Source organism: Alexandromys fortis, unplaced genomic scaffold (assembly GCF_014885135.2).
Source record: "Alexandromys fortis isolate MF-2015 unplaced genomic scaffold, M_Fortis_MF-2015_v1.1 scaffold_148, whole genome shotgun sequence".
Taxonomy (NCBI): Eukaryota; Metazoa; Chordata; class Mammalia; order Rodentia; family Cricetidae; genus Alexandromys; species Alexandromys fortis.
The window spans coordinates 114,930-131,247 of NW_026068019.1; the positions used below are offsets into that span (position 1 = coordinate 114,930).

The 16,318-nt window shown below is 47.6% G+C and overlaps 1 protein-coding gene across 3 annotated transcripts in view; it reads left to right on the plus strand.

Annotated features, from left to right (window-relative positions):
* Togaram2 (TOG array regulator of axonemal microtubules 2) overlaps positions 1–9,642 on the plus strand; it is a 58,156-nt gene extending 48,514 nt beyond the window's left edge. For 2 of the 3 annotated variants that reach the window (XM_050162937.1, XM_050162936.1), the window contains exons 19-20: positions 4,302–4,388; positions 9,232–9,642. In XM_050162937.1, coding sequence (XP_050018894.1) covers positions 4,302–4,388; positions 9,232–9,536 — 392 coding nt within the window. In that variant the 3' untranslated portion in view covers positions 9,537–9,642. Of the gene's footprint in view, positions 1–4,301; positions 4,389–9,231 lie in introns of those variants that run through there. The other variant, XR_007595526.1, reaches the window with a different exon arrangement.
* Positions 9,643–16,318: the final 6,676 nt, after the last annotated feature.

Below are 16,318 nucleotides of genomic sequence, written 5' to 3' on the forward strand. Positions count from 1 at the left end.
TCCGTTGACATTACAGGTGCTGCTTTCTGCAGCGTTCCCTTTGCGGGGACAGGAAGGAGACTGGGCAGCTTGCTGCCTGGCCTCTGCCATTCATCACCCACTTCCTGCTTTGGGGTTTCTCTGAACTTGAGGCTCAGTGCTGTTTTTCCTACTAGACACTGAGACCTGGATTCTGGGGAGTTTTTCTGAGTAGTAAGGACGTGCAGGAGCAGACTGCTTGGCCGTGTTGGGCTCTGTTACCCTTGCGTTAGTTGGAGAAGATATCCGCCTGATGAAAACCTCAGACTGCAGACAGCCTGCTTTCCCCAGATGACCTTGGTGTTCCCGTTTCTCACAGTCAGAGGAGCTCTCAATTTAGCTCAGCCCCTGGCCAGGGCTGGAGAGGCCAGATAAGCTTGGGTTGGGGTGGCTGTGGATCTAGCTTTGCTGTTTGCGCGCTCTGACTTTAAATGTCTGTAAATCATGTGACTGACATTATATTGTCAACAGGACTTGACTCTGAGTCAAGATACCTCTCCAACCACCAAACGCTCAAAAAAAAAAAAAAAAAAAGCCCATATTTGTTCAAATTTACCCAGTGGGAAACCACAAGGGAATACAAATCTCATGTGGGCTCTTTCATTTAATACAGATATTAATGGTACATACCTGTAATTTGGGAGGCCGAGGCAGGAAGATTAACATAAGTTGGGGTCAATTTGAGCCCCGTCTAAAAGTTCAAAGAGAAAACAAGTGAATTGCATCCAGTTTCCAATGCTACTTTATAGTCTTGCTCGTTGCTTAAACATAAAGACTCATTCTTTTCTATAGAAATCATGCTTGTTGGGCCAGGTGGTGGTGGCCCATGCCTTTAATCCTAGCACTTGGGAGACAGAGGCAGGCAGATCTCTGATTCTGAGGGTCAGCCTGGTCTATAGAGTGAGTTCCAGGACAGCCAGGACTACACAAGAAACCCCATCTCAAAGAAAAAAATAAACCAAAAATAAAAAAAATAATGCTTGTTAATTATTGGGAAATGGAAAAACCTAAAGCATTTGAAAAAAATATAACCCATTTATGACAAGTACCAACTCATAAAAGTGCGTGTGTGTGTGTGTGCCAGGGACAACCCCCTGAGGTAGTTCTTTGGGAGCCGTCTACCTCAGTTTTTGAGATAGGACTTCTCACTGTGACCTGGAATAGCTGCATAGCGAGCTCCCAAAGACTCTGCCATCCCAGGTGCACACGTGTGTGTGTGTACATGTCTGTTCTGGACACAAAACTCAGGTTTACACGCTCGTGTGGAAGCACTTTCCTGACTGAACCAGCTACCTCACACTATAGAGAACTTTTAAAGGAAACCATGGCGGAACGCGAGTGGCCTGATGATCATCTGGGGACACTCATCACGGTTGAGTCACTTAAGACACTCTGTGTCCTGCAGGTGGCCCAAACTGGGTGTGGCCGCCCAGGAAAAACTCGGAGGAGGGGGACTGATTGACTTACCTGCAGAAGTATATGCACTCCAGGAAAGCCCATGACTCAAGTCATCATATGCAAAAGCTCTGATTTGGTTAAACAGGATGCAACTTCAAATGTATGATAGCACAATTACGTACACAGACGTGCACAGAAAGAGGGAGACAGAAACAGGCTGATCTACCAGAGCTACGCAGTAAGGCTCAAAAAGAAAAAAACCAAAGGATGCCAAGTGTTAACAGCAGTTTTTTTAAATGACACATAGAGTTCTGTGGCTTTCAAGTGTCTGAGGGTGACAAGACCTGGTGGCCTCAGCTTCTCTCAGAGGAACAACTCTGTTAGTGCCTGGGGATTCCTCTGTCCGTTTGTAGAGAAGGGAGACTCTGGAGGACAGACTGACTGGTCAGGCCTGTTTTCTTCTCATTGCATGACATCTTAGGTTCTTTCTGCTGCATAGCGAGTCTTGACCTTCCTGTGAGGCAGAAAGACCCCTCTGGAAATATGGGCCAAGCTAACGGAGTATTGACGTTAGCCTTTCAATGTTAGATTCCATCATATCATCTTTTATTATTATTTTTAAATGGTGCTTGGAAGTGAACTCAGGGCCTTTGCACATGCTAGGCAAGTATTCTGTTGCTGAGTAACCTAAGCCAGCTCAAGATTCTGGCCTCTTGTTTAGATTTTTTTTCCATTGTGAGAATTTTAGGGCAATAATAAAACTCATTACAACAGCATGTACATTACTAAGTATATGATATGGGTCTAATCCTAAATATTAAATCAACTCATCTATCCTCACAGCAACTCAGAAAGAAACTAGGATTTTTCCTTTTTCACAGATGGGTAAACTGAGGCATGGAGGGAGCGAGTGGCTCATATAGTGTTACACAGGAAGATATGAAGGAGATGGGATTTAAACTCAGGCAACTTGCACCCAGAATCTGCATCCTATCTCATTAAATCCGAGTGTGACCCAAGAAGGCCAGTCTTACAGAGGTGACCAGAACAAGACAAGGCCAAGTGCTCTGACACTCATAAACTAACCCGGAAAACCTGAGCCCTGTTGTGTGCTGTGACTCCACACACATTTACCACGCTCAGCCAGCATTTGCCAAGCACCTGTACTCTGCAAGCATTTATGAAGACCCTGCTGCTTGCTGGCTGCCATAGGAGCATTGCCTGGTTGATCGGCTGGCAGTTCATTTTCAAGGACTCCCCGGGTGCCCTGTTTTCGGGCTCTGAAGGTCTGTGCCAAGGGCCAGGAGCTGAACTGAGCCCTGCGGGAGAAATGCTTTGCTCTCGCTGTGCCATATTGGATCAAGCACTTATTAAATCTCGGCTCCTGACCTCAGGTGCTGTGCTCTGAGGTCCCCCGCCAACCATACTAAAAGTGAAATCCCTCTGCGGTAGTGATGAGTGACAGGACTTTTGAGAGCATCTTAGGTCAGGGGTTCTGCGGTCGTGGGCAGGCTCGGCTATCACAGGTTGGGATCCTGATGTAAAGGGTGGCTCTGGACTCCTTTCTGTCTTCGTCACACCCAGGTGTATACTTCTGCCTTCTGCCAGGGACTAATACATAACTCATGTCTTCACCAGAGTCTAGTACATGCTCTTCGACTTTCTACCCTCCAAACCCCAAGCCAAATAAAGCTCCATTGTTTGTAAATTGCTTATTCTGTTTTTTTTTTTTTTTTTTTTTTTTTAAATTATGGAAGCAGAAAATCAACGAAGACACCAGGACACACTTGCTGGGTTGCTATGCCTGCCCTACCCTGCTGACAGGTGTGGGCAAGCCCCTAGCCACCGCCCTGAGAAGGGCGATTTCACTACCTGCCCTGCCTTCCATTAAGTTATTCCATGACTGCTGTGGTTGCAAAATCCTGGGAGCCGAGAATGCTGGAAACCGGGCTCGCCAGTGCTTCCAGGCTCATGGCAGGGGCAGTTGGGGACAGCAGGAGGAGGTTCTGCTCTTATGCCTTCCATGGTCAGACCTAGGGGTGTTGATCAACCCTTACTCAGGCTCTTGTTACATGGACACACTTTCCCTTCCTGGGTGAGGTTCATGTTCAAATCTAAGAAACTTCCTTGAGGGTAGGGGGACTCCTTTTTATTGGTTTGGGGCTCCATATCCATTACATAAAGGGCACCAGGAAGTGCTCACTACGGGAGTAAGTGATGACCTGGCATGGAATATCCTAATGACCAGATTGTATGTTCTGAATGCTGTCCCCAGCCCTTTAATGACCTTCATGTGACCTGCATGTGAGGCTTAGTGCCTCAGTTTACTCTGAGGCTCTAGAAACACTCAAATATCCTTGTGTCCACCCCCTTCATCTCTTGCTAGCATCACTAGTTGTGAGTCTGTCTTCTGCCTACCAGTCATTCATCTGCCTTATTTTATCCAAAACCTCACTGCAGGACAACGTGGAAAATCACAGACACTATGTGTCAGACCTATGGGAGAAGTGGTAGCCTGTTTGGAGCCAATCTCACTGCTTTGGACCTCTCGCTCTTCCCATAATACCCTGTTCATTCGCTTTTTCACAAACTGGCCCTAGGTTGAGATGACAGCTCAGTGGGTAAATACTTGTCATACACCTGATTTGGTCCCCAGATCAAGCTGGATGCACAAGTCTGTTATCCCAGCCAGACTTATCACAGGTCCTGGAAGCTGGTGAGCTTGCTAGCTTCATGTGCAGCAGCGGTGAGTGAGAGACCTTGCTTCAAATAAGGTGAAAAGTGAGGGCCGGCACCTGAGCTTAGTCTCCAATCACATGCGCGCATGCCTGGTGTGTCGGTATGACTGGCAACGTCTCGGTCACGGGCATCTCCATCTCTTTCAGATCACCTTTGCCTCCTGCAAGCCTTCGCCGGTCGTGTGCGTTTCCTGAGCGGTCCTGCGGTGTTGGAGGTCACAGAACGCCTCTCAGGTGAGCACCCATGATCCCACCCAGCCCAGACTTCATCACTATTCTCTCCTGGAATGTAGTTTTTCACCTCAGAGACCATTTAAGAATTTTCATAGTCTGCTTTTTCTACGACACTCTCCACATTACCAGAAGGCAATCATTGTTTTTGGTGAAAGTGAGGCAAATATGTATACAACCAAATAGTTCCTAAGAATGTATTTCTTTCTTTTTACAGACTGAGATTTCTGTATCCCACTGAATACCTTTTTAGAAAATTGTGTGTCTGTGTGGAGGTGGAGGTGGGCATACATATAGGAGCCAAAGGACTTCTTGGCTAGTATCCACCTTTTTTTTTTTTTTTTAAGGACAGGGTCCCTCATTGGCCTGGAACTTGTTAAGTAGGCTAGGGTGGTTGGAGTTTACTCTTCAGTGATGGAGTTACAAAGCACGAGTTGATTGAGTTACAAAACACATACCTGTTTGTTTATTTATTCATCTGCCTGTCTGTCTGTGTGTCCATCTGTCTTTGTTAGGGTTCTCTATTGCCATGAAGTGACACCATGTTCAAAGTCACTCTTATAAAGAAAACATTTAATTGGGGTGGCTCTCTTACAGTTTCAGAGGTTCAGTCATGGTGGTGTGCAGGCAGACATGGCATTGGCTACATCTTGGCTTGCAGGCAACAGGAAGTTGACAGACACACTCTGCAGTATCCTTAGCCTGCAGGGACTGAGATGTGGGCAGGGAAGAGTGTGGGCTGAGCAGCTGAGGTGGGCAGGTTGTTGTTCTTAGTCTTTGGAGGTCAAGAGAGTGAGTGCCCATCATTGCCTAGAGAGCCAGGCTCCAGTCTGGAGGCAAGACGTGGCAGGACAGAAAAGGGGTCTGATAGAGGGCCAGTGATGCCGTGGCGGAGTCCAGTGTCTTGTTTCTGGGCTCGGTTAGAGTTAAAGTCAAGGTAAGGGATGGTTCTTGGGATTTCTTTAATTTTCATTTCTGTTCCCCTAAATCTATTATTATTATTATTTGGTTTTTAGAGACAGGGTTTCTCTGTGTAACAGCTCTAGTTGTCCTGGAACTAGCTCTTGTTGACCAGGCTGGCCTCGAACTCACAGAGATCTGCCTGCTTCTGCCTCCAAGTGCTGGGATTAAAGGCATGTGCCACCACTGCCTGGCTCTTTTTATTATTTTAACTTTACCACTATCTCCATAAGAGGTTCTTTGGTATTGAATGCTTCATAGTGCTGGCCAACCATCACTACCAGCCACCTCTTTTCATCTTGTGAAACTGAAAACTCTCACCCTGTCAAACAGTAACTCCCTGCTCCCCTCAGTACCTTGCAACTACCCTTCTGCTTCCTGTCTCTGTGAGACTGACTGCGGTTGGCACTTGATGTCAGTGGACTGCGACATAGTTTATCTTCTGGAGACTTCACTTAACATCATGTCTTCAAGGTTTACCTACATTGTAACAGGCATTAGAATTTGCATGCGTGTGTGTGTGTGTGTTGCACGGGTGGGTGTGCACATGTGTATATGTGGAGGCCAGAGTTTGACCTATATGCCATGTGGGGGTTAGGGAACTGAACCTGTGTCTTCTATAAGAACAGCAAGCTGAGCAAGCTTTCCAGTCTCCTCTCCCCCCGCCCCCCTTTTTTTTGAGCAGAAACTCTCAGTGAACTTGGAGGTCATTAATTTGGCTAAACTAGCAGACCAGACAGCTCAGAGATTCTCTTGTCTTTATTTCCCCATTGCTGCCTGGCTTAGAAAAACGTCATCATCTTGCTTTTTAAAAAAATGTATGTAAATGAACCCAGGCCCCTATGCTTTCAGCAAACACTTTACTGACTACCATGTTCTTAGCTCCAGTATTTTCTTTTGAAGGAAGAAGGGCGATATACACACCCCAGACTGTGTTCACCCTCCACCTGGTGATGGATATCAGTCTACTCCTACCTTAAAGACAGACTGTTATATGCACACCCCAGACTGTGTTGACCATCCACCTACCTTTGGGCCCTTGTGAGAGTAATGTCACCACAAAGACAGAGTGCATAAGTAAATTTTTCATGGCTTCACTTTGGTTGTGTGGGTGAGATCCCACAGACACAGAAACATTTTGGCTGCTTCCCCTGCCTCTCTTGCTCAGGCCTGCCTGGCCACTCTTCTGCCTTTGGGTGACCGCTTCCCCAACAGCCTTCTCCAAGCCCAGAGAGCATAGCATGTAGTTTGTTCCAGCCAGTGCCCCTCTTCAGGAAACCCCTCCAAGGCTCTTTGTATTGGAGCCTTTCCCAGTGATGTTTACATGGCTTCAGGGTGCAAACCTGCCTTCCCAGTCACCACATTGACACCTAAGAGAACTGTGACTGTTGGTGTTCCCAGGGGACCCTCCCATGGGATGCAGGAACCTTGCGGTAGTCATATCTGACATTTACACTCCCTGGAAATGCTGTGGAGAGTATCAGTCTGATCTGGGGGTACATTCAGGTCATCTGGTTTCCCTGAGGGTGACATCCAGGTTATCTGTTTCTCCACTGTCTCAGAAGTCAAAGGAACACCCATGGGTTTGGAAGATGTTAAGCTGGCGAGAGAAGGACAAATTGGGCATTTAAAACTCTAGACTGGCCTCTGAGACATAGGACTTCTTGAAGTTTGGAGGACAGTATGGGTGTAAGCTTTGGAGTCAAGGCAAAGCGGCCTCTGTCTTCAGCAAGGTCTTCATGAAGAGAAGTCCTTAGCCTGAGTCTTGCTTTCCTCCTCTGAACAATGGGCTCATATTCATCTTTTTTGGCCTGAAATGAAGCCTTGAAGTTCTAAGTCTTAGATTGGAGTAGTTTTTTATATATGGCTAGGCCCTCATAGTCTTCCAGAACCTTCTTGTTTCTTGTCCCATACCAGCACTTGACTAGGATGTCAGGCAGACTAGGCTGCATATTTCTCTATGTCTGTCTTTCTGTCTCTTTCTATCTATTATCTATCTATCTATCTATCTATCTATCTATCTATCTATCTATCTATCATCTATGTATGTATGTATGTATCTATCATATCTATCTATCTATTATCTATCTATCTATCTCTATCTATTATCTATCTATCTATCTGGCAGTGTTGGTTAGCACTATTGTACTTAGGATAATAGTCATAACCTCAGGCCAGGGAAACCTCTCCATGAAGGCCTGGGGAGGCTTTTGACATTGGCTGTAGCCCTGGTACTTCCTTTGGTGACAGAGAGCTTCTGCAGGTTCATGTGGGTGATGAGTATTCTTGAATTTAGAGGGTTGAGTTCTGAGAAAACAGTTCAGGGGCTTCTTCACTGGGGCGGAGGGTCTATTTAGAGCCTGAGAGCCTGCACACACATCCATCCTCATGGACAGCTGCCTGATTGTAGCATTAAGTGCCCAGGTGCTGTGGGGTTTGCTCCTTGTAGCTGTGCCAGACTTCTTCTTCAGAGACTCTTTACTCTTCTCCCTGTTGCTGGAGTCGCTAAGTAGGAGTCTGGACCCTGGCAGCCCTAACAAGCTAGTTCAGCAACCCATCCTTAACAAGTCAATTAAAGAACAAGTAATAGGGGAAAATAGAGAAAGGAGACTTATTCAGTATGGCCGCACTGGGAAGAGCAGCAAAGAGGTCCAGTGTCCTCCTTCAGCTCATCTTTGGGGTCCTGATCTGAGGTTTAGGTTGGAATAGAGGCAGACGTAGTCACCTTGTCCCGGACCAGGCGTAGGCATGTCCATCCTCGTTGTCTCCAGTCTCACTGCAAGGTGGTCTGACAAGGACCAGGGAGACAGGGTCTTCTCCTTCTATCAGCACAAGGTTCCTGGGGAGATTATTATTTCCTAGGGACCGTTGTCTCCATACGTGGATAGTCAAAGAGAGGGGTGCACGTATGTCTCTAGAATGACTTCATTCTAGGCTACACCGCTAGTGTGGCATTTCTCTGTGTTGGTATGACTTTCCTGAGTGGCAATAAGCGTTTCTGCAATGCTAGTATTGGCTGCTATTTGTCACCTGCTTACTTGACATTTATTTATAATGGAATCTCTAACAATCTTGAGAGCCTGGCTTAGGCTGGCAACTTTTACTTTACAAATGTAAAAAGGCGCAGAGAGGCGGTAGTTTTCTCGAGTTCACAAAGCTGGTAGACAGTATAGGAGTGATGTGGGATGCCCCTCCGTATGCTGTGAGTATGTTTTATTACCATTGGTTAATAAAGAAGCTGCTTTGGCCTATGGCAGGGCAGAATAGAGCCAGGATCAAAGAGATATAGGGAGAGAGTAAGTGTAGTCAAAGAGATGCCATGTAGCTGCTGAAGGAGAAAGATGCCAGAACCTTCTTAGTAGGCCACAGCCTTGTGGTGATACATAGATTAATAGAAATGGGTTAATTTAAGATGTAAGAGCTAACTAGGAATACACTAGAGCCGTTGGCCAAACAGTGTTGTAATTCATATAGTTTTGTGTGATCATTCGGGTCTGGGCAGCTGGGAAATGTAAGAACAATCTCTGCCTACAGAGGTGGGGTTGCAACCTGCCTACTCTCCCTCACTGGGGCTGAGGTAGTGCACTACAATCACCATGGACCTACCTCATTTGCATTGGCTTTGTGGTCCTTTCTTTCATAGAAAATAAAATTATATTTTAAGACTGTTGTGAATACAAACCAATATTTCTCTTCTGATGTTAAAATAAATTGAAACATTTTAATGGGTCCCTGAATGTGGTGAGGCTTGATCATGGGGCGTAGGTGGGAAGTCAGCCCGGCAGGGGCGCCTGCCCTCTGCTCTGAGCACGGAACTGGTGGTGCTGGAGAGAAGTGGGAAGAGAGAGTGCACAGCTCAAATGACCCTCCCTTTTTCCTTTGACAGTGCTGGTGGCTTCAGTGTACCCCCGAAAGCCTCAGGCTGTGGAGCGGCACATCCTTCCAGTCCTCTGGTACTTCCTGAACAAGATGAGCGGCAACGGCGTGCTGCCGGGACGTGGTGGGAACGTCCGCACGGTGGTGTGCAGGCTGGCTGGAAGCCTCCAGGAGCAAATGGGGTCCCGCCTGCAGGACTTCGCTGCCAGTCAGCCCCAGCATGTCCTCAAGATGCTCCAGGAACTTGTACACTCTGACTCTCTGGGTGGCAACGACAAGGCCGCCAGTGGGGGAACGCCCCCTGACAGCAGATGACTAGAACCACCTGCCCCCAGCAGCTGGGTTAAAGATGGGTCTGAAGTGGGAAATTATCATTTTTTACCTTATTTTATTTTTATGATCGAGTCACCTCATGGTCTACTCTCCTCATTAGGGTCCCCATTGTATACAGTATATTTTGAAGTAGAAATAAAAGAATTGCTTATTTTTCTAAGGTTTTTTTAATCTTACATTTTTTTTAACCATAGAGAATTTCCCAGCAGACAGGTTTATGAAACATGACAACAGCAACCCTAGTTTTAGATAAGATAGTGACAAGTAGCTAGGAAAGAAAGGGACACATGGGCCAACCTAGTGCAGGAATACAGCCCAGCCCCCACATCTGTGCGCAGCTGGAAGACTCCTGCATCGCAGAGCCCTTCGCTGCCCACTCAGATACGCTCTGCTTCTCATTGACTTGATTGGAAGTCATTGCACGCCATGAATCTTCCGGCCCATCCTGCTTCAGCCCTGTAGAACCTTGAGTTAAGTCTCTGTGTATCCCGTGGGACTTTCTGTGGGGATCTGCCCAGCTTGTCACAGAGCAAGAAGAGTCTAGCAAATGTACTGCTAGAAGCTGGCCATCTGGCTCACTCCGACAAGGACTAGATGATGCTTTGTGTTTAAAGCAACATGGATGGGACTATGGGGTGGAGTCTGCATGCCGGACTAGACAAAATGGCATCGGCTGCTATAGATGGGCTGAATCCTGGGAATGTCTGGCTCAGTGTGGGCCAGGTTGTGAGAAAACAGAGAATAGTATTAGTCCCTAGGGATAAACCCCTGAGGGGTCCTGACCATGTAGGCGTGGTCTGGGCATCCCTGTAGTAGCCTTGGTTTGCCTTGACTAGTTACAGGTCAACAGTGGTATGCCCGGGATTTAAGAGCTCAGGTCGCTGCCTTGAACATGCGGCCAGGCAGCTGTGATGTGGAGAAGGCTGAAGGGGTGACATTTCATCGTTGGCCAAGGACTCAGACATAGCACCATATAGGGTCAGTTGCAGATGGTGAAGTCCTGAGGCCCAGCCTCATGCCAGCAGGTTTTCTGGCAGTGCCAGCCCACCACCCAGTGGAATCCCCATGCATCATCCATCATCTGATCTCCAGGTTTGATATGAGTTCTATACTGTTCTGAGCCTCTCCAGGGGAGCCTGGCCTTAAGCCAGGGAAGCTCTTGGCCAAACCAGAGCTTGGCCAGCCCCTCCCCATGCCGAGTGGGAGATTGCAAGTCAGGTTAGGGCTTGGCTTTTAATAGGCAGCTTAAGTGTGACTGCGGGTCATTCCAGAGCCACTGTGAGCTGCTGTTCACCTCATGGTGACCCCAGCAGGGCTTTCCGGAAGCCGACTCAGTCTGGGCCAGGAGAAATGCATACAAAGGAAGCCGTGCAGAAACACTCAAAGAGACTGATTTGTAAATCTTCCTAAGGTTTTATGCTATTTCATTAACCATGTTTGCTTATTGTCTGAGCAAGCTTGTTTTGGGTGTGTGTGTGTGGGGGGGGGGAAGACCCGTATTTTCTGCTTGTCAAGATCCAAGGAGAGACGAGAGTATTTCAAGATTCTTTGGAATGGTAAGGGCTGAGGGACGTGGAGGCTGGCAGAGACGTTTGAAGACAGAAATGAAGCCGAGTTTGGAGGATGATGGCTCAGTGGTTAAAGAACTTGCTATGCACGCATGAGAGCTGGCATTCAGGGCCCCAGAGGCTAAGTCAATACTAGGTGGGCACAGGAGCTCCTATGTCATTCCAGGATCAGAAGGCAAAGGCAGGATCCCCAGAGCAAGCCAGCTAGCAAACTAGTCAAACTGGCAAGCTCTGGGTTTGACTGAAAAACCTTGCCTCGTTGAGTCAGATGGAGGGTCTTCTCTTAAGCCCCCATATACTTTCACATACACATACATACACATACAGGAGAGAGAGAGAGAGAGAGAGAGAGAGAGAGAGAGAGAGAGAGAGAGAGAGAGAGAGAGAATAATTCTGTACCCACCTCAAGCCCAAGCTTCCTGTTCCTAGGGTTCTCGTGGGTGGATGTGTTGAAAATAACCACCAACTGTAGAGAAAGGAAGGGCAAATCTTTGCTCTGTTCTGTTTTCCTTCATGATCTCAGGGTTTATATTTGCTGGGCAGTCAAGGTCTGCAGCCCACGCCCCTGGTACATTGTTACCAAGAAAGAACTGGGCGATTCTGGCAGACTTTGGGAAGCCCAAATCAAGTGTGGTGGATTGAAGTTTCAGGTGAACCTGGGCTGCAGGTTGTTGTTTGTAAACCACAGAGAGGATAGCACAATAACAACCAGGGCCCCAGCCTGCTGAGACATCCTCCAAGAGCCTCATATGAAGGCCATTCATGGACCGTAAACATTGTCCTGCTAGACCTCAGAGATGGTGGCCGAGGGCTGGGCTCACTCCATCCTTTGATTTATTGTGCGTGAGCCAGAAACTCTACTTCTAGGATTTGCTGGTTTGCTGTAGTAATTTGACACAAGCTAGAGTCATCTGAGAGGAAGAGACCTCAATTAAGAAAAATGCCTCTGTAAGATTGGACTGTGGGCAAGCCTGTAATTATTTTCTTAATTAGTGATTGATGGGGGAGTGCTCAGCCAATGGTGGTTGGTGTCATCCCTGGGCTGGCGGTCCTGGGTTCTATAAGAAAGCAGGTTGAGCAAAGCCATGAGGAGCAAGCCAGTAAGTAGCTCCCTTCTATGGCCTCTGCATCAGTTCCTACCTCCAGATCCCTTCCCTACTTGAGTTCCTGTCCTGACTTCCTTTGGTGACAGACTGTTATCTGGAAGTGTAAGCTGAAATAAACCCTTTCCTCCCAACTTGCTTTTGGCTATGGTGTTTCATCACAGCAATAATAATCCTAACTAGGATACAAGAGATGCTTCTGGGGGGGGGCATGTAGGTTTTGGTTATGGCAAGTCCTCTTCTCCCCCTCCACCCCCAGCGTGAGAATAACACACTATTGAAACGTCTATAGACTGTAACTACCAGGACTTGTGAGTCTTCAGGCGTCTGTACTGACTGACCTTGGGTGTACGTCCTCAGCTGGAACCACTAAGAGCACCTCCTGTGCACATTCACTACGTTCCTCTTTAAAAGAGCCCTGCACAATATCCTTGGCTCTATGGTGCTCCAGGCTGTCAGGTCTGCTCTCCTCTCACCTCTGGGTGTCCAGCCATTGCAGATAGAGACTGAGGTCAGGTACAGAGGCCCAGGGTCTCAGCTTAAGAAATCTAGGCATTTGACTTGCTGGTGTGTGACTTTTTGTCAACCTCTCTCTCTCCTGTGTGTGTGTGTGTGTGTGTGTGTGTGTGTGTGTATGTATGTTGTGTACGTGTGTGTGTGTGTGTGGTAGTAGTGGTGGTGAGGTATATATGACAATAATATCCACTTTAACCCAGCTGCTCTGAAGATTATTGAGGTAATTCTTATAAACTGTTTAGCATAAAACATGGGGAGCCCTTGACAATGGCTGTGACATTCTGGGGGGAGGGTCAGTGTTTTGGAGAAACTAGTAATGTGGATCTCTGTTTTCCTTGCAGTGCTGGGGCTTGGTGGAGCCTGAGACCCACCGAGTCTATGCAAGCTTAGGGCAAACAAAGTGTTCTGTCGTCTCTACTAGGAGGCAGGGACATTCGCACTTTCTGGGTCTGCCATTTCTGTTCCTTTGTCCTTGCTTGACAGACTCTTGCAGCCACCCTTGGCCTTTTTTCACTCTCAGGCCTTTCACTGGAGGGTGGATAAGGAGATCTGGACGCCCCTCCCTCCCCGGTGGCCCTGCCTATCTCCTTGGAGGCTCACAGCTGGAAGCAGGAGGGTTTAAACTTTCTAGATGAAAGTGTTTTCCCTAGGCCGGGCGGTGGTGGCGCACGCCTTTAATCCCAGCACTCGGGGAGGCAAAGACAGGTGGATCTCTGTGAGTTCGAGGCCAGCCTGGTCTACAAGAGCTAGTTCCAGGACAGGAACCAAGGAACCAAAAAGCTACGGAGAAACCCTGTCTAGAAAAATCAAAAAAAAAAAAAAAGAAAAGAAAGTGTTTTCCTTACATTGTAATTCAGCTCCATCCCCAGGATGGAGAGGAGCAGATGGGAAGGGTGATACTCTTTACACACTCTTTCCATCTTTGTCGAGTGGGACGAGGGAGGCAGGAGAACAAGGCAGCCTGCTAATCAAAGGCCTGCAACATGCCGGGTTCTGTCACTCTTCTTGATGTCCTCGAAGTAGGAGGTCACCTCTCTCTTTTGCTGGAGGAAGCTGGGACCCAGGGGTGCAGAGCGAGTGTCCTCAGCCAGTGTAGAGTTCTCAGGGAGTCCGGTCAAGTGCAGACAGAATGATTTACAGACCCGACCAGGGCTTGAGTTTTGACATTTCCAATAAGACATGGGTACAATGGGGTCTGGCTGGGGGTCTGCTTTAGGGTCGGGCCCTAGAATGTAGCTGGAGCTCGGGTATGTGCCCAGGTCTGTCATTCTCTATGGATCTTGACCTATCAGGGTTTTCTACACCTTTAACACAGTTCTTGCCCCAGGTCAGTCGCAGCCCATGGAAATACCATGGGTTCCTGCATCTACTCTCACCTCAGAGATTTTCTGTCAAAACCTCAGGGCAGAGAGAGCCTTAGGTATTTGAGTCAGGGTATCTTCATCATGTGGGCACATTGCACAAGCAAACACTATTCCAACTGAGTTATACTCCCAGTCCAGAACCAGGCCACACAAGCCTAGGGTTTGGGACCTCTGCCGTGGCCTTAATCATCTGATGGTTAAGTTTCCAAGCAAACCCCACAGCCAAGTGGTCAGAATTTTCTAAACTAGAATTTCCCAAACATGGTTGCAGAAAACTGCTCTGGGGAGGGGGAGGGAAGAGGAGGCAGGGGTGGTTGCTGGGTTGGCCTCACTGTAGATCTGGCTCTGGGGGAAAGGGCCCAGGAATCTACAGAGGATCAGGCAGCCAGGCTGGTGAGTCCCAAGAGGTGGCAGGTTAGAGGGCTTGTTGCAACTAGCTGGGCTCCAGGCTGCAGCATCAGGGCACAGGATATTCGCTGCCCCCTGCGGGGGGGGGGGTGTTTCTGAGTCAGGGCCCTGCGGAGGATGTGCTGGGTCATTATTCCTGGGGCGTATTCAGGGGGCGGTCTGGTGTCCGGTTCCCTGTCAAACCCGTGTTCCGTTGAAGAAGGCTGTGACATTTGAGGCTTTGTTTTGTTTTAATCATGGCTTTATAATTACCTCTCTGCGGGTTGACAGCTGTTATTAGCGTCACCTTGGGCTCTCCTTGAGAAGTTTTGCATGCAGAAAGTGAACCAGCACCTCCAGGGCTGGTGTCAGAAACGTTAACTAAACAATAGCTTAAAAAAAGGCCCCAGGTTTTGTAAACACAGTCGATCCTTTCCCCGTTCAAATGAAGGGACCGCTAGATAAATAATTTTCATGACAGGCTTACTTTTTTTTTCTGTTGAATCTGCCATCTTGAACCATTTTGGGGCACTGAAGTAAAGCCAGGGCTGCTCCCAGCAGGAAGGTGCAGCCGCAGCTGCTGGGGAATGCCACATTGTCACCTGGTAGCCACTTCCTGGGTTCATGGCAGTGAGGAGCTAAGAGCTTTTGGAAAACGACTCCTACTCCCTTAATGCCAGGGGCGGTTTGATATGTGTGTTTGGGGAGAGATGAGAAGGACTAGTTGGGTCCACAAGGGATTATTGTTTAAAATTCTATCCAAGCCAGTTTAGGAGGCATGGATGCAATTATGGTGGGACTGTGGTTGGGTATAAAAATTAGTTTCCTATTTGTAAATGGAATTCCCCAAGAAGGCTGCGCTGTCTCTCAGAGCTGCCTCGCCCCACCCTGGAACAATCCAGAAGCTGTTTGTTACAGGTGTATTGGGAAGGAAGCTGTTTTGGAACTGGGCATATGTGGGTGTCTTCCGCCACTAGCTGGCGACACATCTTTGGAGTAACACGTTGGCAAGCTCTCAACCTTACTGTTTGTTTATTTTTGTAAAAGAGGTGCTGAAGAGACACTTTGTTAGTACTCTGGGAGGACCTAAGTTTAGGTGATTGTATTTTGAAAAGGGAGAGCCTTGCATACAAAGAAAAGGTGTAAATCTTGTCAGGTCTTTCATCCTCCTTCTGGGAGGACATTTAGGGGCCAAAGTAATTGCTGACCATCTCTGTGATGGATAGATCACCCCAAGATTCTGCCTCAGATAAATGGGAGTTAGGAACTTAATTTCCCTGTTTGGTATATTTGACATGAAGACTTGTATCTCTAAACAAAATGTTTTAATCTTTTATTATTTTCACACAGAACGACAAGGACACTTTCAAAGAATCCAGTCAATTCTTAGTGAGTTTGACAACTGATTTTCTTCCCCACCCCCATTCCCATTTTCTCCTCCCCTCTCTTCCTTCCCTTCGTCTCTTCCTCCTTCTTTCTTTAGACAAAGTTTTGCTATATAGCCTAGGGAGACTTGAACCTGCCAGTGTTGCCCAGTCTGGTCTGATATTCACCTCTTTCTCTTTCCACCTCTCTGCTGCGGGGACCGACTGGGCTACTGGGCCCAGCTTTCTGAAAATCATTCTTCCCTTTTTTTATGGGTCAGGGTGCAGCTCTGGAAAGAGGGGAACATGAGAATGAATTCTTAACCAGAATTGTGAAATAAAGACAGACATCTGTGAACATTATACACACACACACACCACCACCACCACACCACACGAGATAGGGAGAGAGAGAGAGAGAGAGAGAGAGAGAGAGAGAGAGAGAGAGAGAGAGAGAGAGAG